Source organism: Aspergillus aculeatus, assembly GCF_001890905.1.
Source record: "Aspergillus aculeatus ATCC 16872 unplaced genomic scaffold ASPACscaffold_7, whole genome shotgun sequence".
NCBI classification, from domain to species: Eukaryota; Fungi; Ascomycota; class Eurotiomycetes; order Eurotiales; family Aspergillaceae; genus Aspergillus; species Aspergillus aculeatus.
This window is the reverse complement of record NW_017962982.1, coordinates 1,664,199-1,689,867: the sequence shown is the minus strand read 5'-3', so window position 1 is coordinate 1,689,867 and position 25,669 is coordinate 1,664,199. Positions and strand designations below refer to the sequence as shown.

Here is a 25,669-nt window from a genome sequence, read left to right as displayed (position 1 = left end):
TGCGAGAAGGACTGAGATAGCCGCCGAGGTGGTGCCCAGCGGTCGAATCATTGGCTCCAGCAGACTCGGCGCCGGCCATGGAGGGGCAACTGAGCAGCGAATCGATGCTATCTAATCTAATCCCAACCTAGTTGGACACCAGTGAGAAAATGAAAATCATTCAAAACTAAGAATGTATAAGTACTAATATACATATACTCACATAGTTATATTCACGTGTATATACATATATATGTAAAATCAATTGGTTCGTGGACATCATGATTAATTGGAGCAGCTATGGACACCTTTGGGTATATATATACACGCATGCATATTGTTGTCAAAAACACAGATATGGCAAGAACACGAAGAAAAGAGAAGGCTCTGTCGGGTGCAGTCGTCATTTGTAACTAACCAGTTGCAGCCCATGCTCTACTAACACTTCGACCCAACTAAACCCCAGTGTATGCTCACCACAGCTCGAACGCTGGATTTGACGTTCGTAGATGACTTGCAGGATATGGCACGCCGTTGCTGCATTGGATCCTATGTCTGTCTCCTCGAGTCCAGAAAGCAGTTCCAGAGCCATCATTTTGAGACTGCTCGATGCAGCAACTGCTCCTGACAAGAACAGAGGAAAGACCATGAACGGCCTGTCGCCCCGACTATCCCGGCTCAGAAGTACTGAGGACATCTGGATAATCATCGTAGCGTGATGGTGAACGCTTTCCTCCGACACGGCACTGGGTTCAAGTCGTTGCCCGGGATATACACTCGTAAAGGAGAAGAGGAGGCAAGTGTGAAAAAGGATAGAAATCTGATGAAAGTGACAAGCTGTCAGTATCTGGCCCGTGGAATTTGAATGGCAAGAGATGTCTGAATGAGTTGACTAACCTGCTGAAGCATATCGTGCGATCGCTTTGGAAGGCCGGCTTGATTGTGGATCATATACTGAATCTCAGGATGATCCCAGAGTCCAGTCAAGGCTTCACGTATATGCCCAAGTTCTTGTTGACGTGAGGTTAACCTTGGGTCAAAGAACTGCGCCTTTGCCTTTCTTAGCTCAACAGAAATAACCCCCAGGCGAATAGCCAGTATGAAGGTATCATAGTATAAGCGCGAAAGTGTAGATATACCATCATAGTCGGCATAGAGTAGGCTCGAGTCCTCCGGCCCGATGGGAGGGAAGAGGGACTTTAGATCAAGGAGCAATTGGTGGTTAAGTACGGCTCTTACATACTCTCCTGTACCTGCACCGCTGAGGAGGGCGTAAAGGTCCACGTTGCAGACCCACCAGACGACAAAGGGGAAGGGTTTTGCACCGGGAGCCGACTGTCGAAGTAAGGAGATATGAAGTAATTGAGACACGTGATGAGACCAGAGGCTCGAACTGGCGACGTTGCAAGCCATGACCTGCAAGAATCAGATCAATATGCGTCGAATTGTGCGAGCCTGAAAGAGTGTACCGACCTCATATACGAGTAGCAAGAAGTGTGAGAGGAAGCTCCCGTCTGATAAGAGATCTTCGTTGCTCTGGATTCTACTCTGTAAAGTGGATATCGTTTGGTGGTAGTAATGAGAAGGATCTAGGTTGTGATGGTTGCCTTGGCGGGCAAGACTGAGTGCGGATATGGCTGTCAATGCATGGTAGAGCTGAATATCTAGGCATTAGACAATGTGTATCGTGGACGTCGCAACTGCAGAAAACTCACCGGGGGAAAACTGGCAGCCTCTTGCTCGAGAAGCTCAGCAGTCAAGCCATGACCATTATCTATACCGACACCGCATATTAATTGTGCACAGACAACACGACGGAAATGATTCAAGAGGATGAAGTCGTAATGCCCCAGATCGAGATGATCTGAAACATGCTGCCAACTAGGTCCTGGATAATTGGAGATTGGTTCAGGTCCTGATGCAACAGACAAGATTGAGCTGCCTGGCTCGGATTCTGGAGACTGCGAAGGACTTCTTCGGTGGAAGTACTGGGGCCTTCTTGTGTCACGGAATCTTTGTAAAATCACCACATCTGGTCCGCAGGCCCGCGTGTCGTTCTCAACCTGGTCATTTTCACAAATGACCGTCGAGCCCAGGGAGACCGTGGATTGATCTGCATCTGCTGCCCCACCCGTGTACTCAGGCAGCTGGGAGAAACTCTCTGGAATAGCAACAACATGATACGTCCCCGGGATAGCTGACTGAGCTTTTCGTTCCCGCTCTTCATCCGAACCAAGCATGACGAAGGGAGGAAGCATATCGCAGGTGAGTGGGACGGTTGGGGCGCGTGTCCTGGCTGCTCACAGGTTAGCAATCCCTCAATCTCAGCTGTACCGAGTTTCTATGGCTCACGGAAGCCAACTGGGATGCCTTACAATCCCACACTACACTGGTCTTCAATTTGACATCAGGCATTCGCTCCATAACTCGGCGGGTATCATCCCGGAAACACAGACGTGGTTGATAATCACAGATGTGACCTAGACGAGCACATTGCTAGGAAATCAATAAACGTCAGTATCGCCCACGGCGACATGAGAGTGAAAGACTGTAAAGTCGATAAGGAAGGGGCGGTGGAGGAGGGAGGAAATCACATTGCACTGAGGATGGACTTCATCGCACTTGACTGTGTGGCTGTTCAGTAAAGATGCACCATAAGATAACGAGAAAGAGAGATGATTCAGGTCGTTTTTTTTTTCTTTTCATTTTGATGGGTCGACGTGAGAGAAAGACTAGATGATGTAACTCACCCTTGCGACTCTACTTCCCCAATTGAAAGGAGATTAGCAGGCGTAAGGAGGAGACTATCGGTGGTAAGTTAAAGGGGCAGGCTCACTCTACATGTCCTGAATACCATCGGATAGGGTTAAAAAGGTCTGGATAAGTGGTTCAGGCAGGCGGGACATACCAGCAACCGGTCCGGGACCGGGGTGGGAAGCGCAGACGGTGTTGTCTCGCAGACGGTTTCTTAGGCACGGGAAGATCGAGCGCAGTGTTCGGGGAAGTGATGATGTCCTTAGGAGCGATGATGGGTAGCCGTAGAGGCCGCTTCCTCGCGGTTTGACCGCGTCGGTTGGACATCACGATGCTGATAACAGTCATTGAGTCGATTGACTCTGTGAAAGTAGCCAATCAGTTCGGCTACTCAGCCAGCTTAATGCTCAATGGTGGAACTCGACCTACCCTTCTGCTTTAGGATATTCTTCTCACTTGGCAGGAACAATTGGTAGGTGCTTTCTCGGGACAATGAGCTAGAGATAGGCTGATTGATGGCAGTGACAAGAGAAGAATGCATAGTCCAGTCAACTAGAAGGACAAAAACTGGGGATCAAGGGACAGATACGCCGGGCTGCTGAGCATCTCTATATGCATTATGTGAAGAAACTTAAAACGTAATAAGATAGAATCGGAAAGCAAGAAGCGAGAGTGGCAAAGGATGGGCGGGGAGTGGATTTAAAAAGAGAAATCAAAACGAAGGGAAAGAGGCAAAAAGAGAAAGAAAAAAAACAAGAGAACAAGAAAAACGAGAGACCACGATGAAGTGAGAGGGAGAGGAAGAGAGAGGGGGAGAGGAAGATGTCCGTACAAACTACAAACTACAGCGCCGATGCAGAATGATGATACCAAGTGTTTCCGAATCAGCCAGCCCTGTTGACAGTGGCGGTTATGGAGTCATTGAGACCGAGGCGAATCAGAAAGGTCAACGCGAGTTTCTTGCTTTCCCCGGCCCCTCTCTCTCCTTCTCTCACTTCGCCGCTGGCGGTGACTACTAACTACTACTACTACTACTACTACTACTACTACTACTACTACTACTACTACTACTACTACTACTACTACTACTACTACCACCACCACCACCACCACCACCACTACTACCAGCGCGCGCAATGGCATGTTTGTCTGTGTGATGGGGATGATGGGATGGATTACGACCAGGTGGGTTAGGCTCGTACCTTAGGCGAAAGATTAGCCTGCACCCCCACCTCTCCTCCTCCCCAATGCAGGAGCAACAAACGAGAAAACAGTTAGGACAGAGGACCGACCAAAAAACCCGGTCCCAAAGTGGTCTAGTAGTCAAAATGCAGATGCCAACCATGTGGCAGGGGGAAAAGCCTCTCCGGGGCGAAACCCCCAAAGAGCAGTGTGTTCCCTGCAAGCCCGACGCTGGAGTTAGTGAAAATGATGCAAGGCCTCGGGTTCTGATAGATCGATCCGCGGGTGTCTCCATGCGGTGGAGCAGCCTTGTTCATGGGATGATCTGCTGGGGTCGAGATCCTTTCCATGCCTAGGGTAACTACGGGAACAGTTAGTACTACATAATATGTGGTTAAGTTGTTTGACTTACCAGGTATTTGTCACACATGCACGTGGACTTGGGGAGAGGTGGAAGGAGGGGGGAGTGAGTGTTAAGCGAATGAGGGCGAGAGGAGCAGCCACCGACCGCAGGCCTGAGATTGTAGAAGTTAAGAAACAGAAACCAAGCTTGCGGGAAGCGTAACAGGATGATGGGTCGCAGTCATTCATGGTTCATGGTTCATGGTTCATGTCTGTCTTCACTGCATGGTACCTATGTGTATCTAACTGGCTTAGTATCCTATTTAGTCTAGTCTGGCTGGTCTAGCCCTTTCGGTCCGGTGAGTTTCGGCCACGCCGGTTGCCAAAAACAGCACCCACGCGAGTTGAAGACGGCCTTGGCAATAAACACTGCCACTGATTGGTGGGATGGTCACGGGGCTCGGGTACAAATCGGCGCTGCCAAAAAAAAAAGAAAGAAAAACAGAGAAGAAGAAAGGACAAAATCTGCAAACAAGCCGCAGACTAGTCCCGTTCCTGCCACCCTCCTCGATCTATCCATGATCCATGATGGTCCAAGACCCAAGTATGCACAGAGGAGGTAATGTGCTGTATGTGGGTATGTGGGTATGTATGTATGTATGTATGTACTGCGCTGTACTGTACTGTACTGTACTGTATCATCAATCATCGCACCAGTGCGCCTGTTCTCGGAGCCGAGCCTGTACTGTAGTGAAGAATTTAAGATAATGTAGGTAGTTAGTGTGATATCTCGCTAATCCCGGAATTTCCTGGATTCCTCCCAACCTTAAAACTGTGCAAAAGAGTCTTATCATCGACTGGCTCTAACCTGAATGATAGCATGATCATCCCCCTTTTCACTTCTGACATATCTGGTCTGAGCGTCGATAACTCACGATCTTTATACACATAGTACGGAGTACGGAACACAGTATGACCATATTTTACTAGTTATAATTCGCTAGTGGCTGGTGCTGGTGCTGGTGACTGGCAGGCGGCGGTGTGAGGACTGTCCGAGGCGAGGTCGAGTCAATATGTATCTGTCCAGTCAGTCTCTCTACTTCAACTTGCCTCCTCTTGGCTTCATTCCTTTTATCTCCGGCCCCGGGCTCGGACTCTTGACTGTCATGGATAGTTGGACAGGCTAATACTCACCTATCTGTAACTGATGTTGTACGTTCTGCAGGTAGCTCTCAATTTTCCAGGAATTCTGTGTCAACGTACCAGTCATAGTGGGTAGTGTGGTCCCGAGACCGGGGAGAGCGGTGGGATCGAATCGGGGCAATGTTGTTCCTTCAGATCCTCCCTCTATTTCACTTTGTTTCCGACGGACAGACGGCTTTAACTTCCGACCCTATCATCCGAAGTTCGTCTTTTTTGTCTTTGTTTCGCGGGGTCTGCCTGACCCATTTCCAGGTTTTGATACGAGATTAATACGTATAGTCTTGTTTTCCTGTTACCTGACACGAATCTTCAGCCATAATTTACCGGTATCTCTAATCGCTAACCCTGACATGCCCTACAATGAGTATGTCCCTGTACTCGCGCTAACTTAGTCTGCCAGTCGCACCAGATCGACCCCCTTGCCCCCCTCTGTCCGATGCCCAAATCAACCCCCTTCCCCCGCGAGACTCATCTGGGCCAATCTAGATCTTCGGCATGGCCGCTGCCATCGGTTGAGACTCATTTCACCATCGATTTCTTCCCCATCGGATCCGAAAAACATTACCTTCTATGTATGAAAGCAGATTTGCCACTTGCGGACCCAAGAGAGGAAGTGACTGTATACCGTGTCCGTGAGTAGGTAGGTAGGTACCTTATCCCACCCCGCGACCAGTTGGCTGCCACTAGTTTGGTTCTACTAAAAACTACTACGCATCACTACTTTGAACTCCGACCTTCATTCATTCTTTACCTCACATAACTCTACATAATTCTCGTTTCTCTTCCCTCTCTGCGCCTCCTCCAATGGATAATGGACCCCTCTTCGGGCGTATCATCTTTCTTTTTGTCAATGCCTGGACCGAGCTCCCGGGCTCAGCCCTAGTCTCATGATCAATGCATGTTCTCTCATCTTATACCCTCCCTTTCGTACCCCGTCTTCATCCCCACCGGGCCATACCTGCTGTCATCCGATGGCGAGTGAGACATATCCCCCGCATGATCTCAATGAGAAACTATAAGCCGTCTCTCACAATATCACTGACGGCGGTATTTCGGCCGCGAGCGCCCGGTCGAGCACCTGTTGTACTAACCCCGACCGTTCCCCGTCTCTCCATGCCCGTATGGTTTTCCATAGTGTCTCGTCAATTGGACATCTCATCTGCGCGCACAACTTGACATATGAAGCAGTTGCCTGTGCGCGCCCCAGACGCACTTTTTCCAACGAGGTATCGATATCACGAGATAGCATCTCGCTGGCTAGCGCCGCCACGGCTTTTTGGGGTCCGCGTAGATCGACTTCGCCACCCTGCGAGGCTTCCCACCTCCCTAATTGGTCGAGGACTGCGCAAAGCTCTCTATACTGTGTTGTTTGCACGTTTCTGCCCCCGCGTCCCATTGCTCGGCGCAGGTTTGGCACAATCCCCTCCAGGTGTTCCTGTACAACTGGATCGTTGTCAACGCCCGATAAACTTACAAACCGGCTGCATGGGAACCTACCACTTGCTGACTGATGCGATACAGGCTGGCAACAATGTAGGAGACATTCAACGCATGCGGCTAACGTATCATCGAGTACTTGCCTAAAGAATTCGTCAGTTCCCGTCTGATCGGGCATGTTTAGTTTGAACCAATATCGGCGATGGAGGTCCGCAAAAGCCACAAGGTGCTGCAATCGTCGGTGGTCCAAGTATTTCATTGGACCTCCAAGCCTCCATTGGTGAAGGGGCCCGTCTTACGCAGGTCTCTGGCTGCTTCCTGTATCGACCTCCATTGGATCCCCATCCTCTTCTATCTGGTCCAACACTTTAGTGACGATGCTGATGGCCTCTGGCATAAAATCAAGGTCATCGCGCGCTTGCGACACCTCGCCAAGAACAATGAGGGCATGAGGTCGGTAGGTCACATTGTTTCGCTTGGCTTCTCGTAAAGTAATTGTCTTGTTCAGCCATACGCGTCAGTTGTGAGTCTTGAAAACGCAAATGGGTTAGAGCTGCGGACGGGAATACCTTCATAGCCTCTGCCAGCTGAGGCTTCGCTTCCCATAACCTTTTTGCCTGTTTTGCGAACCTCGCAAAAGCTCTGAGCACCAGTTCTTTCCCATTCCATGTTTTACCAGCCAACGCCTTTTCCAACACAGGCCATATGTGTTCGCTCGTAGCAAGATCCAACTCAGCATCGAGAGATGTTATAGCATTTGCAAGTCCCAGTGCGGCTGTGTGCTTAATAGCCCAACGCGCTGATTCCAGGCTTTGAGACACAAGCTCAACAATCTCTTTGATGTAGAGTGACACTGCGCGGTTACCACCAACGTTGTCCTGCCATGTTTTCTCGAATACCTCCCGAACATGGTCATCCAAATCGTATCTAGAGACAAATATAAATGGCAGTGCCGCTGTGGCGAATGCCTTAAACCGGTCATTAGCTAGCTTCGACGTCGAAAGTAAAATCTCAGCTGAGATAGCACGCTGATTGGTGTCTTCTGCTGTAAAGTATAACTTCTTCGCGTGCTCAATCGTGCTCAAGAATCGCTCATCAGTAGCAAGGCGCATCAAATAGCCGATCGAAGAGCAATAGGACGCGCTAACAGTGTCATTGCGATCTACCACGTATTTCCCAAGGAGCTGAATAAAGCGGTCTGCGAAGGGGCGAAATAATGTGGTCCGCATGCTTAGGAGTACCAGGACACGACTGCAGCCCACTTTGGACGGAAGACCCACTGCTGAGCGCAGTAATCCCTCTAGCCTCAAAGCAAATTCTTTCATGCTCTCTACGTCGAGCATATCAATGAGGTACCGCTCAATGACTTCCATCATAGGCGACGTGCGGATGCTGGATAGACGCATTTTGTCGATATCCTGCCCCGTCAAGCCATACTTGTCGGCGTTGAGATGAACATAGTTCACGGCCTGGGGCTCCAGGGAACTCAAGCAGCTTAAGAACTGTTCCATTATTTGAGGCACGAATGAGCGCAGCGGTTTTCCAGGACTCTTCTTGATCATTTGAATTAGTGCTCCAATCGCAAATCCTTGAACGTCTTCCACCCCGGACTCCATGCCCTTGTCACTCAGTAGGAACGGGATAACGGTCTCCAGCATTGAACTGGCTTGCTTCGCATCGGGTTTGCTTGTATCTAATGTACGCATGATCATGTTGGTGATGGTCTGGCAAAGCTTCATCGCCGACACCCGGACTGTTTCTTTGATGTCATCTAGTAGCTTAAAAGCTTTAGTGAAGATCTCTTGCATATACTCTGCGTACGTTTCCGGCTGGCGCCCCTGAATGAGGTCGGCAATGGCAGCGCAGCTCGCTTGCCGAGCCCTCCATTCTCGTCCTGCCAGCATGCTCTTTAGTAGATCAGCTATGATCTCATCGAAATGAGCATCAATCACTTCTGTTGGATTCTTGACCAAGGCCCGCCATATTGTATCCATTGATCGCTGCACATTTGGGTTCGGGTCGAATCTGTAACGGAACAATTTTGGATAAATCTTGGGGTTCTTCGCAAGGTAGCCGTCCACGCTTGAATCAGAGAATATGCTGCTTATTCCCAACTTGCTGAAAGCCGCACGGCTGGTCCAAAGGGCATTGTTCGAGGCCAGCGCCATGAACCGATAAACCAGACTAGGATCCCCCGCTTCGGCAGCGAGGTTCATGATATCTTTATAGGTATTCACAGATGATCCACCCCCAGTTGGTAGGGCTCCTGGCTCGAACAATTCGGTAGACTCGTTGACCCGGCCTCCTCTTAGATTAGACTTACCTTCAGTAAAAGAATCCACCAAATCACGTACCAGGTCGTCCTTCAATCCCCGGTCACCAATTGCGTAAACGAGACTTAGGCCTTGCGCTCCGGTCTCTTGGACAACTTCTTCGCGATCAAGAAGCAAATTGCTAAATGACCGCTGGCAATCTCGCAGACGGGCTTGCATCTCGGGCAGATGACCGCAGTTTTTGACAAGGCTCAAGAGCCATATAGCAGCAGCTTTTCGCAGAGAGGGTTTTGATGCACTGCAGCTAGATAAGATTTTGTCGCATACTTCAGCGAGAACTGATTCTGGGATCACGGACGCGGGAATCGCTTCGTCCACATCAAATTCCAGTACTAGTGACTTAGAATTCCAGCCAGCTGCAGCATTGCTCAGTGCCTCACCGACTGTAAAGTGAAGCTCTGAGTTGCGATTCTCATGAAGATCATAGAGGGCTTGCATTAGTCCATCGAGTCCTACACCAGTAGAGCCACCTCCGGAGATGGCCATTGACAACAGTCCTATCGCCATGATAGCCACTTCATTCTCTGCTTTGGCCTCCTGAACAAGTCTATCTCTAATCGTGGCCCATCTAGATTCAGAGAGCATCGAAAAGGACAGGAGATTAGAAAGACCAAGTCTCCCAACTGCAGCCTGGGCGGACCGGCAGAGGAGAGAGTCACGAGCGTTCTCTACCATATCCGAAACGGTGTCAATGTATCGTCTCACATAGGCTTCCGGCACTTTAAAAATTGTGTTGCGGAACGCAAGCCTGCTCAACAAGTAAGACAGAGCCATAACTGCACCCCTGACCCTAAGTGCTGCCTCACCGATTGCAGCCTTCCACTCCACCATCAAGTCCGATAGTTCAGTGATGAGTGCAGTCAAATCCGTGGTCGAAAAGGCGGGGTGCGAAGCCAGAATGCCAATGGCTCGCGCAGAAGCGTCCTGTACCTCTTGATCATTACTGTTCAATGGTTTCCCGAGTGCCAATGTTTGCGGCACCACCTTCTCAAGTAAGTTGTTGGGGCTCAGGGAGGATATGCTGATGAAGATCCTCCCGCATTGTTGTGTGCCTTTCCTGTTCTCGCGAGATAAGCCAGTGAGCGCACTCGAGAGAAACAGGGCAATTGGTTCGTCGTCAGTAGATCGAAGGTAACTCCTCAATGCATCTCGTGCTTGCTGATCAGAGCTAAGCATCACATCCAATTTGACATCCCAATCATGCTCTATCTCAAAACCGGCCTCTGAAGCGGAGATGGATTCCCAAAACAAGATGTTACGAAGGAACTCGATAGCCGCTGGGAAGGCGTTCTGATATGGTCCCGATAGTATGTCCAATGCAGACAAACCAGATATGCCTTGCGATGGAGTGGTGCCAAATAGAAAGCGCACCGCGTCACAGAATCTCGGGAAAGAGTACCATGAAGATAGCTCATTGGGGGACAAGTTATGATCGTGATTGGAATTCTGGAGTCGGAACCAGTAAGGATGCAGGCCTTTCTGTCCCTCCTCTACCACTTCATGATGCTTTTCTGAGCCGCGAGCAATGGCCATGAGATCTATCCATCGGGCGATAACATCATTGTAAGGTAAAAATCTGTTCGCGAATCGTACTGTTGCATGTTGAGGGCCGCGAACAACAGTAAACCCGGTCAAATAATCCTCTTGTTCAGGCTGATTACTCATTTGCTGAAGGAGAAAGGGTCGCAGTTGCGCTTGAAAGTCATGATCCCATTTCTTCATTGAAGAACTGAGAATATTTCCTAATGCCTGTTCAATACTGACGAATATCTGAGTGCTTGAATCATCAGAGCTGAGCGACGTAAATAGCCATTTGATAAGTTCAAAGCCAGACAAAGCACCCTCTCCCTTCTGGACCTGAAAGTCTGCCTTGGGGATCATGATACCAATACATTCGTAAGCCATACCTCGCAAACTAAGCTCCGTCTGCGGGAGTTTGTGACCACTTGCCGCGGGGCTCGGCCATCCTTGAGACTGGATGAAGTCTATCAAGCCTGCTATAAGCTTCGGTGCCATTTGCTGTAGATCATCTGGCGAGCCCATCCTCACAACCCACGTAGTAAAATTGAAAAGTTGCGTCCGTAGCTTGATCGCTTGCAGTCCTTGTATGGATCTCGCACTGTCTGATAGAAGGCCTTCCCCTATTACCTGCATAATGCGCTCTTTGTCCCTGGTCGCCTTGATTGATCTCCCTAGGAAGGCCAGTAGTTTAATCTGCAGAGCAGGTCGAGCCGGCGCGGCTCCATCTGGTGTTCCTGCACCCAAGTAAAGGTCGTACAACTGCCGCACAACATGGGGATCCTCAAGGCTTGGTACAAACCTTTTGAGGCATTCCTCGCCAATATCAGATAGACGAGTGTTAGCATCTGCAGATGCAATCACAGCTGGCAGGAATCGCTCTGAATTGGCAAAGGCTCCGCTGGCTAGGAATCTGAGGACATTGACTTTAGTCTCAGTGAGGTTTAGCCCGCCATCGGAAGCATTCCATGTCTCGGAGATAGGAGCATCTTTGTTCAGGAAAGTATATTCTGCTGGGGATAGTCCCGGGCATGTGGACTTATCCTTGTCCGCGGGGGAAAGAATGAGCAGTTTCTCAAACAGAGATGACAAAAATTGCGTATCTTGATCAGAGAGACCCAAATGAGTCTTTAAATGCAGATCTTCATCGCTATCCTTGGGTGGTAATTTCAAAAGCGGGAGAAGCCTCAGAACAAAGTTAAAAACAGTAGCAGCTTGATTGGTGGATGAGCCGATTTCCGAGATTCCCTGAAGTAGAGGAAGTAGGATCTCTACCCTTGCATTTGACCCTAGGCGAGGAACACCTTGCTGAATATAGAGCAAATCAAAATGTCTGATCAGGTGAGATTTCTGTTCCTTGAACTGTTTCAACAAAGCCGCCACGGGGAGCTTGATAGTGGGAGATTGAACTCGGGTGCTAATGTGCTGACAAACCGAAATGACTTTGTTGCGAACCGCAATGCTCTCAGAGCCTAGTTTCAACAGCAGAGGTGTCAAATAGGTATTTAGGAGTGTCTGGAGCCTATCGTCCGAGTCCGCAAGGGCGATCCTAAGCTCAACCTTAGATATCAAGCTCAATTCGCGAGCTTCAGAGCTCACTGGGATATTGGTTTCCGAAGCCATGGCACGAATACACACGCTCGGAGAGAAGGAGAAAAAATCAAGCAAGTATGTTAATAAAAATATTTCACATCGACGCGATGACTGGTAAAAGCGCAAGAAGAGACGGGTGGTGGGGGGGTGGGGGAGTTTCAACTCTGGCAGAAGTGTAGATCCCCGTCTAGGCAGAGGGAGCTCAACGTCACCCTCAAACCTGAGGCATCCCGATTAGTTAGGGGATTGTTGATATTAGTCATCATCAATCCTGGCTCCTCTCCGTATCTGATTAGCTAATTTACCTCATACTGTTGAGTAGTTATGTTATATGAATACAGTACACTATACTTACAGTACTGTACTGTACATCCGGGCACTGACATAGATAACTCGATTGTATGCCGTATCTAGATCTATGAGCTCGGTGTTGACATTAGCACCAGGACCACTTCCTTACCCGCTCTCGGCGGCTCACCGTCGGATTCCGGCAGGGATAGTCTCTATCACAGACGCGATGTGCATGCTTGATAAATGACTCGGGAGCGAGTAGCTTTTCCCCTCACCTGTCATCATTCTTACTGGTTTCTACTCCGTACTATCTCACGATGGGCAAATTGAAGGACCAGAAGAAGCAGGCTAGCACCTGCTCTTCCCTTGCTACAGCCCGCTCGCTATAGATTGGATTGCGTGTTCCTCATGCAGTTGGCACCTTGCACAATGGACGTGCCTCGCCGCTGATTATAGAGGGCAGTACTCCGTACCGTACAAGTACAAATAACCCCCCTCATAGCGCGCAACAGCTGCTTCAAGCAGCGTGGTACAGGTGTATTGTTCACCAACCCAGAGAAAACGTTTGTTCTTGAATCTCAACAGTAGGCTACGAGAACTAGGCTGTCTAGCGGTGATCCTACACATGTTATTGCCATGCAGTTGATTCTCCACCCCATCCTGTGGATAGGGCTTTTCTTCTATTGCCACCAAGCTTACGCTCTCTCGGAAGTCTTTGAAGTGTATCAACCTATTTCCCTTGCAAGCGATGGGCACAACCAATGTGCAGGAGAGGAGCGCGTCTTAGTGGACTACGACTTCGGCAATAGTTATTCTCTCCCCTATGTTGGGTGAGTGACGAGTCTCTTGCAGATCGACGAGAGACAGCACTAAACTAGACGTGTATAGATTCTATGAGCCTCCTCACTGCAAGTTTGACACCGTTCGCATCAACCTTACTGTCACCTCGATTGGCAGACAATATGATCGTCTTGCCATTTTCTATCTTGGTGATACTGAATTGTGGCGTACATCAACCGCGGAACCAACCAGCGATGGCATTATCTGGACCTATCTCAAAGACCTGTCACAATTTAACACTCTCTGGCAAGAGAAGCAAAAGATAATATTCGACCTGGGAAATATCATCACTGATGTCTATACTGGGCATTACAACACAACATTGACAGCCTATTTCTCCTACGAGGACAATGTAAAGACGCCAGATGCCATCTTGCCTATCTCTGCGAGAAGGTCATCACAAAACGCGTCCAGCGACTTTGAGCTTCCATCGGACAATGCGACTGTACTTCACCGATTTCCTCCGGCTACTTCACGTGCTGTCGTTTCAATCGCCGCCACTGGTCAATCAACAGAAGAATTTTGGTGGTCGAACGTCTTTACATCCGACTCGTGGTCATTCGATAGCACCATTGGGGAGCTGTACGGATACTCCCCCTTTCGCGAGGTACAACTCTATATCGATGGCATGATGGCAGGCGTAGTCTGGCCATTTCCCATTATTTTCACTGGTGGTGTCGCGCCGGGTTTCTGGCGTCCGATTGTTGGCATTGACGCCTTCGACTTGAGGCAGCCAGAAATTGACATCACCCCGTGGTTACCCATGCTGCTGGACAACAAGACCCATTCTTTCGAAATTAGGGTCACAGGACTCAACATCTCTGAAAGCGGAGCTGTCACCTTCTCTGATACTGTTGGATCCTATTGGATCGTGACTGGAACTATTTTCTTGTATCTGGATGAATCCGCACCCCAGTCATCTCCTGGCCGCAAGCCGATTTCAACAGCTCCGCCACCGGAATTCAAAGCAACGCGCAATCTTGTGCAGAATGCAGCTGGGGGGAATGAGACATTGATTTACTCCATAACAGCGCAGAGGACCTTTACAGTTGAGTCTGCCGATTATGCGTGGCGTCAGAACCTTTCCTACTCGAACTATGGAACCTTGAACCAGCAAGGTCTGAGCCAGAGTAACCTCCAGCATACTTCTGGCCGCTACCAGCTCACAGGAGGCAAAGTACTCAATGAGGTCACATTTGATTATCCTTTACTTTGTAATCAGACTTATGATCTGGACGATGGGCTTACTATAAGTGCTTGGATGCGCAGAGGTCTTGACATTGAAGCTACAGGAGGCCTGGGGATCTCAACATACACTCTTACCTCAGGCCCTCTGAACTTGCACACCGAGCAATCGGGCACGGCTTTTTATCAGTCAACTTCAGACGATAGTGCTTCGTACGGCGAGACAAAAGATCTCTTTGAGAGCGACGCTAATGGTGTCTCATATAGTCGGGTAGTACACGCGGTTAACGGCAGTGTGGTGTATGACACAGGCAATTAAGAATCTCTGAAGTATCATAAATCACTAGCTGATCCTTTTCTTGCACCAAATAAAATGATCTAAGATCTTCGTGTATGATAGATTTAACTGTTGAGATACTTCAGCGGATGGACAGTTCTTATCGGCACGTGAGCTTAACTGATAAGACAGCTCTTCTGTCGCCTCCTGAGAGCCCCATCAGATCAACTCATCATACTGTGGCAATTAAGATATGTATAGCAAGAAGATAGCATGGCCACGGTAAAAGCAGAACTTAATTATTCAGGTAGGCTGGAGCTTGCTCTTTCTTATATGGGTTAACCGCTGACCAAGGACTCCAGGTCTTGTCCCAGATACTCTGGTTGCTGCCTTCTTGAGAACTAGCTGCAGCATTGAACATTATGGACCACCAAACAAGCGGCTCAAGTTGTCTTTAGCACCCCAGAGTCTAAGAGAACTTGATGGACTTTCAAAATCAGACATTCCGCTGGGTTATATTCCGCTAGCACGATGTCATATTGAATTGGTAGGTGATCGCCAAATTCATATACAAGCGTGACCTGGCATAGCCTTCTAAGGTTGAGTCTGCTAAAAGCTTCATCAACAGAACTTTGCTCACTCGAGAAGTGCAGAAAGACTACTGCATTCATTCGAATATGTCTCACGTCTTCCTGTTGTAGTGCAGACAGTCACTGCCGCTTCTGTTCATTCTGATACCACTGTGAACGAGGACAAGTTTGGCAGCCTTCAGCTGAACTTATTAGCAGTGCCCGGACAGGAAGTTATATTCTCAGATAGAATCACCGACCGTAAGCTCATCGATGCCATTGATGGCGAATTGTTAGGAAGCTTGCCCTGCGCCGATCGATTTGTTAAGAGTGCGCCGTCTGTGTGCTACCAGGCAACCTTGCATCGGCTCCCTGATGGGAATAATTTCAGACTGGAGATTGTCATCCTTTGGAAGGACTCGACAGATATCCTAGATGCCAGAAGTCTATTGCCTGCCTCATCCAGGGTCTTTTCGAAGTATGTTCTGAGAGAGAGTGACGGTTCGCTCATGGAGCACACAGCACCCACCCGAAGATTTGAAGGACAGAGGGCGAGTTGGTCACCACGCGATTTTTACGAAAACGTTCATGTACCACCTGATACGCTCACCGGCTCGGCCGAGATTAAATGCGCCCTGACAGAGTGTCAGCTCTTCCCCTTTCAGAGACGGACCGTCAGGTGGCTCTTACAGAGGGAGGGCGTCAAATTATGCCCCGATGGACAGGTAATACCTATCGAGGTGGATTCAGATAGTGATTTACCAGCTTCCTTCATTCGTATCACAGATGCGGATGGGAAGTGCTGTTATGCGAGCCATCTCCTCATGATTGTGACTACAAATATCTCTGCACAGAGGACAGTCTTACGGGGCGGTATCCTGGCTGAAGAAATGGGCCTGGGTAAGACGGTCGAAATGATCAGTCTAATGTGCCTTCACCGTCGAGAATTACTACCTGAGACCCAATGTCCAAGCCCCACTGGTGGCTTGAGACCCTCCCGTGCCACTCTGATTATAACGCCACCTGCGATTCTCGACCAGTGGAGGGAGGAGATTTTGCTACACGCTCCGAGTCTTCGTGTTTTCCACTATGAGGGTATTAATCGTCACCACGAAATATCAGAGCGTGGTTTGGTTGATATGGTGGCTGATCACGATGTCGTCCTCACGACCTATAATGTTCTTGCTCGAGAGATTCATTACTCTGGAAATGCTCCGCAGCGAAATCTTCGGCATGAAAAAAGGTTCGAGCCACGGAAGACGCCTCTTGTTCAGATTCATTGGTGGCGAGTTTGTCTGGATGAAGCCCAGATGATAGAGAGTGGCGTCAGTAATGCAGCCAAAGTTGCTCGTTTGATCCCGCGCCAATTGGCCTGGGCTGTGACCGGGACCCCTATCCGCAAGGACATCACAGACCTTCTCGGCCTTCTTCTATTTCTGCGCTATGATCCTTTCTGTGGTTCTATTTGGAATAGGTTATGCCGGTCATTTCGCCCTGTTCTGGCGTGTATCATTCAAACTATTGCTCTGAGGAATAGCAAAGATCGCATTCGAGGGGAGCTCCGCATACCACCTCAGAAAAGGGTTGTTATCACAATACCTTTCACTGCAGTCGAAGAGCAACATTACAGGCAGCTATATGAGCAAATGTGTGAAGAGTGTGGGCTTGATATTTCAGGCGCACCTATCCATGATTACTGGGATCCTAATGACTCATCAGTCATCGAGAAAATGAGGAGCTGGCTTGCCAGGCTTCGCCAGACGTGTCTTCATCCCAATCGGGGTCGAGGATTTACCGCTGGGTCTAACGGTCCGTTACGCTCAGTCCAAGAAGTTTTGGAGGTTATGATTGATGAAAACGACGTGAGAATACACGCTCAAGAACGTGAACGTCTCTTATTGCGAATGCGCCGTGGGCAATTGCTGGAGAATGCTTTGCGCAAACGAGAAGCACTTGAGCTTTGGAGGACTTGCTTTGAGAGAGCGAGTGCAATCGTCAACGATTGTCGAGTTCGACTTCAAACAGAGATCGAGAGACTTCGGGTATCGAACGTTGGCACTAGTCAAGAATCGGCATCGAATGACCTGGCAACCAATGACGAGAGTGAAGATTTGGACAAGAGTAATCGCATTGGCACCTACCGACAGAGGCTCCGCACTGCTCTTGAGGTCCAGCATATGGGTGTATTCTTCATGGGCAATGCGTACTATCAGATCAAATCGGATCTCAAGCTCACTGACCCTGACTCTGATGAATTCAAATCTCTCGAGCAACGGGAAGAGGAGGCGTACGCCACTGCTAAGTCCATCCGGAAGGAAATTTTGACGGATGTGTCTAAGAAGGTAGGAAATCACATGAGAATAATCAGGGAGATGCTGCGCAACAAGCGATATGTGGTCATACCTAAGATGAAACCTCATATATATAACACAGGCGTAGAGGCTCGCCGTGTGCTCGAGAAATTCGAAGACTTTTGCGAGGCTATGAATAAACATGCTGCACAATACGACGAGTGGCGTCGAACCATGGTTCATCTTCTTTCCCAGTCGCTCATTGACCAGGAGGATGAATCGGAGCTTCAAGGGAACGAATACGAAAGATCTACCAAACATCAAGATGAAATGTATGTTTATATGGAGGCACTACGCGCCATGTTCGCTGATCGCCACGACTGTCTTACTGGACAGAGGAACGTGCTTATTGCTCATGAAGTCAAAGGCGGAGTTGCTCAGGCCCAGAAGGGCGAGGGCCCTTCACCAGAGCTGTTTCTGAATATCATGAACATGCGAAGTCGTATGAAGCCGGATGCTCAATTGGGCTCTCTTCGTGGTATTATCAGTGAGCTTCGCAGCTTGACCACATCCCTTGAATGGCAGGCAACTGAGGGAAGCGCTCGGGCTCGGGCCGAAATGGAAATCGCCAGTCTGGTGTTGAAAAATGCCAGTGCTATGGCTGCAGAACATTCCAAGGTTATTTCAAGCCTCGAGAGAGAGGTTGAAATGTTCCGGGACACGATGAATAATCGTCTTGAGTACTATCGCCAATTACAGCAAATCTCTGACACCGTGGCTCCGTTTGACGAGGAGAGCGTCGGAAAGCCTTTAGATGAGGCCATTTTCGAGGCGAAGCTCTCTCAAGAGAACGTTATCGATGGAAGAATATCGGCTTTGCGCGCAAAGCACCGCTATTTAATCCATCTTCGAGACGAACCGAGCGTGGATGAGTCCACCAGAATATGCGTGATATGCCAATCAGGCTTTGAGATTGGTGAGTTGCGGCATCCTCTGGCTAGTTGAGCCATGTTTTGCTTACATCAATAAGGTGTTTTGACTGTATGTGGCCATCACTATTGTCAGCATTGTTTGGGCATATGGTGGCGTCAGCATCGGACTTGTCCTACATGTAAACGAAGGCTGAAAGCGAACGATTTCCATCAGATCACATACAAGCCTCAGGATTATGTTGTGCAAGAAGAAAAGGCACCGACCAAGGCCATGTCTGAACGACCGTCTTCCACAAACTCAATATACCATGATATCAGTTCGAGCACACTGAACGAGATCAAGAATATTGATTTGAATTCTTCTTTTGGCACTAAGATCGATACTCTGGCTCGTCACATATTGTGGCTCCGTGAGCACGATCCTGGGGCTAAGTCGGTAGTGTTTTCCCAGTACAAGAACTTCCTTGAAACTCTAGCATCTGCCTTATCCCGGTTCAAGATTGGGTTCAGCAGTGTTGACAGCAAAGATGGCATACAAAATTTCAAGAGTGACCCTGCGGTGAGAGCCATACCTGAGTTGTACGCAACACTATGAATTTCAGAATCTTAATGCTGACAGTCGCCTGTATCTAGCTGGAATGCTTTCTCCTGCACGCCCGAGCCCACTCATCTGGACTTAATCTTATTTGTGCGACAAATGTCATATTTTGTGAACCCTTGATCAATACTGCAATCGAGCTTCAGGCCATTGCTCGCGTGCATCGCATAGGCCAGCATCGGCCAACAACCGTCTGGATGTATCTGGTCTCTGACACTGTTGAGGAGTCGATCTACGATCTGTCTGTATCGCGTCGTCTAGCCCATATCATGCAAAAGGAGGAACGGCAAGAGGACAGATCATCAGAGTTTCTAGTAAATGGCGCTCAAGAGACTGCAAGCACCACGCTTACCGAGACAGCAATTGATGCGGCAAATTCTCTTGAGATTCAGGATGCGCCGCTTTTCAAAATGATGGCGAGCGGCCCCTTGGGTGGTGAACTTGTCCAGGAAGACGATCTATGGCGATGCCTTTTCAGGAAAGCCAACAGTACCCACATGGATGCCGCAGGTGAAGTCGCGAGGTTCTTGAGAGGCGAGGCCGCTGAGCAGAGAAGTGTGGCGTTAATGAATTCGTAACCTTGCCGTCATGGTCTTGACCCAGCCGGTTTGAAAGTTCTGAATGTCGTGGATGAACAAGCAATCTTCAGATTTCGGGGCCTGATATGTGGTGGTGTCCCGATTCAGTACTGCATCTAGAGTGGAGCAATCAACAGTACCATGTCGCAGATTTAACAGCAATCCCCTCAAATGTGGGGCATTTATGAGCCCAGGCTTGCAGCAATGAAGTACCCAACCGCCTCATTTTCGCTGGTTCTGCTGTCGACGTGTCAATATCAAGTCCTCCCATGTCACAGACGAGCTGGTTTGTTTACACGCTTATGTAAAGCGTAGTTGTGCGGTAGCCTCATGACTTTGACAAGACAGATAGATCTATTAGCCACCGACCATGCATATTAGTGGATTCTTTCCAAGCCGTAGTATTGTACTGCGTCTTGGTGTACTTCCCAGGTTACTACCGAGCATCCAGTCCAACTTCCACAACAATGACTGTTGAACAATCGAGGAGGGAGGCACTCAAGCATCGCGAGTTTGCTAATAGGCACACCCGCGTCTCCAAACCTATTGCCTCTAGATCCTACTAGCTTTCCCTCTTAATACTATCGCCTTCGTCATCACTATTGGTTGGAGCCCTGAGCTTAACAAATTGCCAGTCTTGACAAAAGTCACTTGGGGCTGAACCAGAGCTATTCAGGTTAACACACTTGGAAACTGGATGGATCACTAGGGTAGTTGTTTTCGAGCATGGTTGTCTTGTATTAGTGGACGAGAGTGAGAGCGGTGTTTTCCAGGGAATCTCTGATAGACGCCGCTGTAGAGGTCCAACATGCTCATGAAACAAGACATGGTGAACAAATAGTTGCTATAATACAGATTTTGAGGCTGCAGTAATGTAATCCTCCAAGTGCGCTAAAATTCTCACATGAAAAGACGCCAGGCACCCAGAATGAGTGCAGCGGTACCGGTGCAGACACCCCTAGAGCACATATGTCAGTATACCATACTTCCTGCAGCAAAGAATCACGAGATCTTACATGAGCCATTGTAGAGTGGAAAACTTAACTGCTTCCACACGCTCCCTTAAGCCGGCAACTTCCTGCTCGATCCGTGTTTCTGTCTCCTTGATACGCATTTCCTGTCCATTCGCTTCTTCACGAATCCTGCCTTTCTCGAGGTTCAAATCCAGGCGCACGGACGCCTGTGTGCGTCCAATCTCGTCGCGGAGGCGCGAGTTGAGTTTGGCAAGGTCTGCAGCAATCTTCTCGTGCGATGAGCGCGTCAGTTGCGCTTCGGTCGAGTCTGCATTTAGCAATTCGGAGCGGAGCTTGGCGAAGTCGACTTTTTGTGTATATGCTGATCGTTCGGTGTCTGGACGACGACAAGGTATAAGCAACCTAGTGATCTACATCATTCTGCGATATATCCCTACCTTCTCTTAGAACCATTGTACGGGTAAGATTTTGGATCGACTCTTCGATGATATCATTCAAAACTCTCATCATGGCGACGGCCTGCTCCTCACTGAACCCTTCATCCTTTAACCGCTGTACGAACTTCAGAGTATCGAAATGGTGATCTCGTTGGCGGACTGTGGAAGCATGGAAAGCACGTCGAGCAGGCTTGAAGGCGGCGACATAGACACCGTCATAGCGGATAGGATGGCCGAGGCCTTGTACATCGGGAGGGCTGGTGGTGTGGCGGGCCAAGGCGAACCGCTTTGCGATCGCCGACGAAGCACCAGTGTCTCGGGGTGTGGCGGAATGACTTAGGGAGGAAGAAGAGAGGCTAGCTAGACTGTGTAACTGCCGTCCAGCCTGGTTCCAAAAGCGTGTCAATTGCTGCTTCTGTTGGCGCGCTGCTGGAAGAGTGGTCGGAGGTGCAATAGTCGTCCGAGCAGAAGAGCCGTTCCATGTAAGACGGGGAAGGATGGAACGGGGCACCTCCGCAACTGTCTTTTGAGACGCCATTACTGGCACGGAGTTATGCGATACCAAAAGAAGTGATGGCCACACAAAAGCGCGTGGCAGAAGAGCCTGAGCCTGAGCCTGATCTGGGTGAAGAAGGATGGTGCCTGATGAGGTGCCGGTTGACGATGACTAAACCCCGAAGTCGGGGACGACGGGCCTTGCTTGCATTGTCCGCATGTGATTGCTGCCATTTACACCTTCAACGGCATTCTGGGGTCTTACGCAAGATACCAGAACCCCGGGCTTTCCCGGCTCCTAGAAGCGTGTGCGTGTCTGCACGTTCCTTCATGAGTCGAAATAGATACACATATATACATAATTTACAATAAAACCGTGACTGGTTTCAATTATACTTCACATAGTAACCATCTACAGTACAAATTGTCTTTTGCACTCATGCCTCTGAACCAATTAGTATATTTTCCTCGGTACCCAACGCAAGCTTAGGTATCCCACTTTCACCCCAATCCAAATAAATCACTTTCCAAGAGAAAACCGGACTATAGCGCTTCTTCAGCCCATCTATAGCTCGAACAGCTCTTTTAATAACTTCATGGTGTCATCGGGGTTTTGTACGGCATGACCGATTGTCCTAGGGTCGCTGTAAATCTCGTAGTCGTTGCCTCCCTCAAAGCATTTGTCTCCAAAGAAGTGAATCGTCTTGTACTCCACGCCAGATATCTCCTTCTCAGCGGCGACGTGCTTCAGGCAGTAGGTTTTGTCCCAGCCAGTTGGAAAAACATCGAACGAGATCTGGCCGCCAATCGAGTAGCTAAGTCCACAGTGTGATTAGAAACAAGGGAGTACAGGATGTGTTAGGGTGCCTATCCCAGGACTCACGTGAGACCCCAATCAGGGAACTTCTTCTTGAGAGCTTCTACCAAGTCTCGACGGATATGGTGCACATCATCATATCTGTAGAGAGGACATTAGTCAGTCAAGCTCGAGTCGCATGCAGACCGTTAGGCCAGAGTGGAGACACACGCTTGGAACTCATTTCTCTCGTCGAAGCTAGCGTTTCTGCCAATAGGGCTGACATTAATCATTCCGTTGCGAAACTCGATGAAGGTACCACGCTTCTTAGGAATCTTCAAGTCCGCGATGTATTTAAGGCAGAAGTTGACCAGCTCCTGGTATCTCTCCTCTCCAATCCACTCAATGAAGCTGGTTCCAGCGAGTGGCTGTCCCAGACGGAAAGCAGTCAAACCGTTCTCAGGGAAGCAAAAGTCAAAGAGGGATGTGACGTTTGTTGTAGCTGAGCCAAGTTGTTCTTGCTGCTTGGCGAAATCCGATCCACCAACCTAGGCATTATTAGATCGCTGGAGTCAAGTTTCCATTTTAAGAACTGACATATCCGATAGCACACTTGTGGCGAAGTCGAGAGAGGAGTTCCAGCATTTCTGGAGTGGCACCCTGGTCACAAGCGATCAATTATTAGTCTCTCGGCTGCTTGACATCAAAGACAGCCAGATCAATTGATCCAAGTTCACAACTTCTGAGATTGAGGGAGTAGCTCACCCTTCTCGGGAGGGACAGTGTGTTGTCGACATCGAAAAGACAAATGGTCCCCTGTAAAGGCCGATTCGGCAAAGATGGATACACGCTTGCGCCTTCAGCCATGATGCCAAACGCCAAACACAATTGAGAGATCCTGTTTGTGAACTTGGTGTGAAAAGCGAGGAGAAGAAAGGGAGACTTTCAATAGCCACTCGAGAACGACAAGACGGCGGAAATGGTCGAATTCAGGGGGGGGAGGACGCATGCGGTGAAGTGGGGAGGTGATAGCGGGGTCTAGCTCAGGCATCAAGGCTGCATTGTGTGAAGACAGTCGAGGTCGCGACAGTCTATCCACGTGGGTCCCGATGGCTTATCGATAACCTTGATAAGTCCCACAGCTTCGATGACCTACGCACTGTAGGTTGCTTTATCCAGTCTCATTGCTGCTGCATTGACCAGCAAGGGCAGATGGAGACAGATAGTCTCACATTTCAAATATACAATAATTCTTGGGCGCTCTACGTGGTGCCTAAGCAGCATTGAGAGAAAAACTGTAGCGAATATAATCGTAGACTTGAAGTACCCAAAAACCAAGACACTATTACCCACATTGACACCAGAGGAAGAATGAATAAGTCTAAGAGGGCACATGACTGCTGCACACAGGAATGAGTATCCCACTCTGCATTGTCACATGTCAATGTTCTCAATGGCCCATTGTAGTCTGGAATACCTTGGCCGCCAACTCACTCAACAGCCGAGCACGGTCGGTTTGAGGCAGCTCCAGAAAGACCTCGTAGACACTCTTTCCCTTTGCGTCACGTACCGCTCCCAGTCGATTACCCGCGACAGCTCCAGCCAACGCCCCGGGAGCATTACCAATGATGAACCCCAGTGCGCCGCCACTAACACCGCCAACAATGGACCAGAAGCGTGACGTAGGACGGGTTTGCGTGCGGCCATCAGCATCGGTGTCTTCACTCGCAAGACCCTCTTCGCGTAGCATCTCCTCAAAGACAGACCCAAATTGCTCCGATGCCCGTTGCTCTCTATCAGTAGCGGAACCGAAGCCGAAAGCGGACCATGGGAAACCACCGGCACCTCCTTGAGGTATATCATATTCTTCATCCACCCCATCTGCCAATCGTGTCACATCGTAATCGCGCCGGCGTGATATGTCCGATAACGTATAATAAGCATCGTTGATTTCTTGGAACCTACGAGTCCGAGCTGGCCTCTCAGGCGAACCGGCAGGCACTCGGTCGGGGTGCGACTTCAGTGACTCTCTGTAGATGTCTCAGTGTTGTGCTGACTCTAAACAAATCAGTAACGTGCCGCACCTTTTGTATGCATTGCGAATTTCTTGCTGGGTTGCTTTAGGAGATACCCCAAGAACCTTATCTGCATAAATGAGGAAGTCAGTCTGCTAGCAGTGTGTCTTCATAGTCGCGGTGGCCCTCTTACAAAGGTCTTTCTGTCCTAGAAGAAAAAGTGAGTATGCGTTCTGCTCGAATCTGTGCCGAAATCTGTTGAGATGCACTCACTCGCCATAATTTGATACAGTCAGTTTGCTCAAGAGGGATTCAATTTAGTAAATGAATGTCACCAACTTATTCCGCGCTAAGAGCTATGTTTGTGGACTTGAGGCAAAAGTGGTTGCTGAAGTGGTCGAATCGACGAAAGAGTCAACCGCCCCCGACCATGACGTCGACAGCCGTTAGAGTGAGTGCCTGAGCTTCTTGTGTAAGGCAGCGAGAGCTGAGCCGGCTTATCTAACTTAACTTCTCCTTGTAGGTACTGTCATGTACTGACTGTACTGTACTGTACATACGCATAATACTATGTAAGTTAGTACCAGGAACGGCCCACGGCTACGGGGAACCCGGCCCCTGACGGACTTGCCCTTCTCAAGCTTGACTTTTGAGCGCAGGTTCCTGCTTTAAATATGCCTAGGTACAGTACAGTGCTTTAAAACATTCTTCAATTACACCAAAGTCATACTCGCATCTTGGCAGCCTTTTGCTACTTCACATAGATTGAACATGACAAGATTCTCAAGGCATCCTATCCTACTCATACCTAGATCCCAGTCTTGTCTACGCTGACAAGATCAGCTTCATAATCGCGACCACGATCGCTTAGAATTTAATACTTAGGTAGTAACTTGGAGCGAGCCATTGGGGGCCGGGCCAACTACACTCGTGCATCTGCAGCTGACTAGTCCCAATTGACTCTCGCCCTCTTGTCGATCCGATCTCAGAAAGAACACATTCCTGTCCTCGAGGGCACTACGTCCCTCTCGCTGATCGATTGTTCTCGTC

The 25,669-nt window shown here is 49.1% G+C and overlaps 7 protein-coding genes across 7 annotated transcripts; 2 read left to right on the top strand and 5 right to left on the bottom strand.

Moving 5' to 3' along the window:
- Nucleotides 1-382: 382 nt before the first annotated feature.
- Nucleotides 383-3,081, bottom strand: ASPACDRAFT_28635 (uncharacterized protein; the record flags this gene model as incomplete). Its single annotated transcript, XM_020199578.1, has 7 exons — nucleotides 383-799; nucleotides 877-1,395; nucleotides 1,453-1,635; nucleotides 1,695-2,271; nucleotides 2,342-2,475; nucleotides 2,574-2,613; nucleotides 2,888-3,081. The coding sequence occupies 7 exons, from the start codon at nucleotides 3,079-3,081 to the stop codon at nucleotides 383-385; spliced, it is 2,064 nt and encodes a 687-aa protein (XP_020056911.1).
- Nucleotides 3,082-6,215: 3,134 nt separating this feature from the next.
- On the bottom strand, nucleotides 6,216-12,462 carry ASPACDRAFT_78528 (ECM29 family proteasome component). Its single transcript, XM_020205202.1, has 4 exons — nucleotides 7,467-12,462; nucleotides 7,197-7,396; nucleotides 6,958-7,040; nucleotides 6,216-6,903 (listed from the first exon to the last, which is right to left on the bottom strand). The coding sequence occupies exons 1-4, from the start codon at nucleotides 12,369-12,371 to the stop codon at nucleotides 6,488-6,490; spliced, it is 5,604 nt and encodes a 1,867-aa protein (XP_020056910.1). The 5' UTR covers nucleotides 12,372-12,462; the 3' UTR covers nucleotides 6,216-6,487.
- Nucleotides 12,463-13,192: 730 nt separating this feature from the next.
- ASPACDRAFT_1880871 (uncharacterized protein) lies at nucleotides 13,193-15,014 on the top strand. The gene is made up of 2 exons (XM_020198219.1): nucleotides 13,193-13,462; nucleotides 13,521-15,014. The coding sequence occupies exons 1-2, from the start codon at nucleotides 13,269-13,271 to the stop codon at nucleotides 14,974-14,976; spliced, it is 1,650 nt and encodes a 549-aa protein (XP_020056909.1). The 5' UTR covers nucleotides 13,193-13,268; the 3' UTR covers nucleotides 14,977-15,014.
- Nucleotides 15,015-15,078: 64 nt separating this feature from the next.
- Nucleotides 15,079-20,176, top strand: ASPACDRAFT_1900860 (putative SNF2 family helicase/ATPase). The gene is made up of 5 exons (XM_020198760.1): nucleotides 15,079-15,241; nucleotides 15,297-15,481; nucleotides 15,563-18,770; nucleotides 18,825-19,285; nucleotides 19,360-20,176. Exons 1-5 carry the CDS (start codon nucleotides 15,208-15,210, stop codon nucleotides 19,900-19,902), a joined length of 4,431 nt encoding a protein of 1,476 aa, XP_020056908.1. The 5' UTR covers nucleotides 15,079-15,207; the 3' UTR covers nucleotides 19,903-20,176.
- Nucleotides 20,177-20,802: 626 nt separating this feature from the next.
- On the bottom strand, nucleotides 20,803-21,851 carry ASPACDRAFT_28391 (CCDC90 family protein; the record flags this gene model as incomplete). Its single annotated transcript, XM_020199561.1, has 3 exons — nucleotides 20,803-20,860; nucleotides 20,919-21,252; nucleotides 21,314-21,851. The coding sequence occupies 3 exons, from the start codon at nucleotides 21,849-21,851 to the stop codon at nucleotides 20,803-20,805; spliced, it is 930 nt and encodes a 309-aa protein (XP_020056907.1).
- Nucleotides 21,852-22,182: 331 nt separating this feature from the next.
- sec53 (phosphomannomutase SEC53) lies at nucleotides 22,183-23,715 on the bottom strand. The gene is made up of 5 exons (XM_020196211.1): nucleotides 23,370-23,715; nucleotides 23,202-23,264; nucleotides 22,836-23,152; nucleotides 22,692-22,766; nucleotides 22,183-22,623 (listed from the first exon to the last, which is right to left on the bottom strand). Exons 1-5 carry the CDS (start codon nucleotides 23,469-23,471, stop codon nucleotides 22,374-22,376), a joined length of 807 nt encoding a protein of 268 aa, XP_020056906.1. The 5' UTR covers nucleotides 23,472-23,715; the 3' UTR covers nucleotides 22,183-22,373.
- A 188-nt stretch (nucleotides 23,716-23,903) lies between these two features.
- ASPACDRAFT_78523 (putative DnaJ chaperone (Caj1)) lies at nucleotides 23,904-25,108 on the bottom strand. The gene is made up of 4 exons (XM_020205201.1): nucleotides 24,893-25,108; nucleotides 24,813-24,827; nucleotides 24,689-24,749; nucleotides 23,904-24,634 (listed from the first exon to the last, which is right to left on the bottom strand). The coding sequence occupies exons 1-4, from the start codon at nucleotides 24,897-24,899 to the stop codon at nucleotides 24,055-24,057; spliced, it is 663 nt and encodes a 220-aa protein (XP_020056905.1). The 5' UTR covers nucleotides 24,900-25,108; the 3' UTR covers nucleotides 23,904-24,054.
- Nucleotides 25,109-25,669: the final 561 nt, after the last annotated feature.

What these genes read in the sequence shown, in the direction of transcription:
- ASPACDRAFT_78523 (XM_020205201.1), bottom strand. An exon ending in ATTCGCAATGCATACAAAAG is followed by an intron (nt 24,635 to 24,688) that starts GTGCGGCACGTT and finishes AGACATCTACAG; the next exon opens with AGAGTCACTGAAGTCGCACC.
- ASPACDRAFT_78528 (XM_020205202.1), bottom strand. Translation starts at nt 12,371, where the DNA reads ATGGCTTCGGAAACCAATATCCCAGTGAGCTCTGAAGCTCGCGAATTG. An exon ending in AGCTGGCAGAGGCTATGAAG is followed by an intron (nt 7,397 to 7,466) that starts GTATTCCCGTCC and finishes TGGCTGAACAAG; the next exon opens with ACAATTACTTTACGAGAAGC. An exon ending in ATCGCATCAGTCAGCAAGTG is followed by an intron (nt 6,904 to 6,957) that starts GTAGGTTCCCAT and finishes ACAACGATCCAG; the next exon opens with TTGTACAGGAACACCTGGAG.
- sec53 (XM_020196211.1), bottom strand. Translation starts at nt 23,471, where the DNA reads ATGGCTGAAGGCGCAAGCGTGTATCCATCTTTGCCGAATCGGCCTTTA. An exon ending in ACAAGTGTGCTATCGGATAT is followed by an intron (nt 23,153 to 23,201) that starts GTCAGTTCTTAA and finishes AATAATGCCTAG; the next exon opens with GTTGGTGGATCGGATTTCGC. An exon ending in TTCCCTGATTGGGGTCTCAC is followed by an intron (nt 22,624 to 22,691) that starts GTGAGTCCTGGG and finishes CTGTGGACTTAG; the next exon opens with CTACTCGATTGGCGGCCAGA.
- ASPACDRAFT_1900860 (XM_020198760.1), top strand. Translation starts at nt 15,208, where the DNA reads ATGGCCACGGTAAAAGCAGAACTTAATTATTCAG. An exon ending in AGCAGAACTTAATTATTCAG is followed by an intron (nt 15,242 to 15,296) that starts GTAGGCTGGAGC and finishes CAAGGACTCCAG; the next exon opens with GTCTTGTCCCAGATACTCTG. An exon ending in ATTTCAAGAGTGACCCTGCG is followed by an intron (nt 19,286 to 19,359) that starts GTGAGAGCCATA and finishes GCCTGTATCTAG; the next exon opens with CTGGAATGCTTTCTCCTGCA.
- ASPACDRAFT_1880871 (XM_020198219.1), top strand. Translation starts at nt 13,269, where the DNA reads ATGCAGTTGATTCTCCACCCCATCCTGTGGATAGGGCTTTTCTTCTAT. An exon ending in TATTCTCTCCCCTATGTTGG is followed by an intron (nt 13,463 to 13,520) that starts GTGAGTGACGAG and finishes AGACGTGTATAG; the next exon opens with ATTCTATGAGCCTCCTCACT.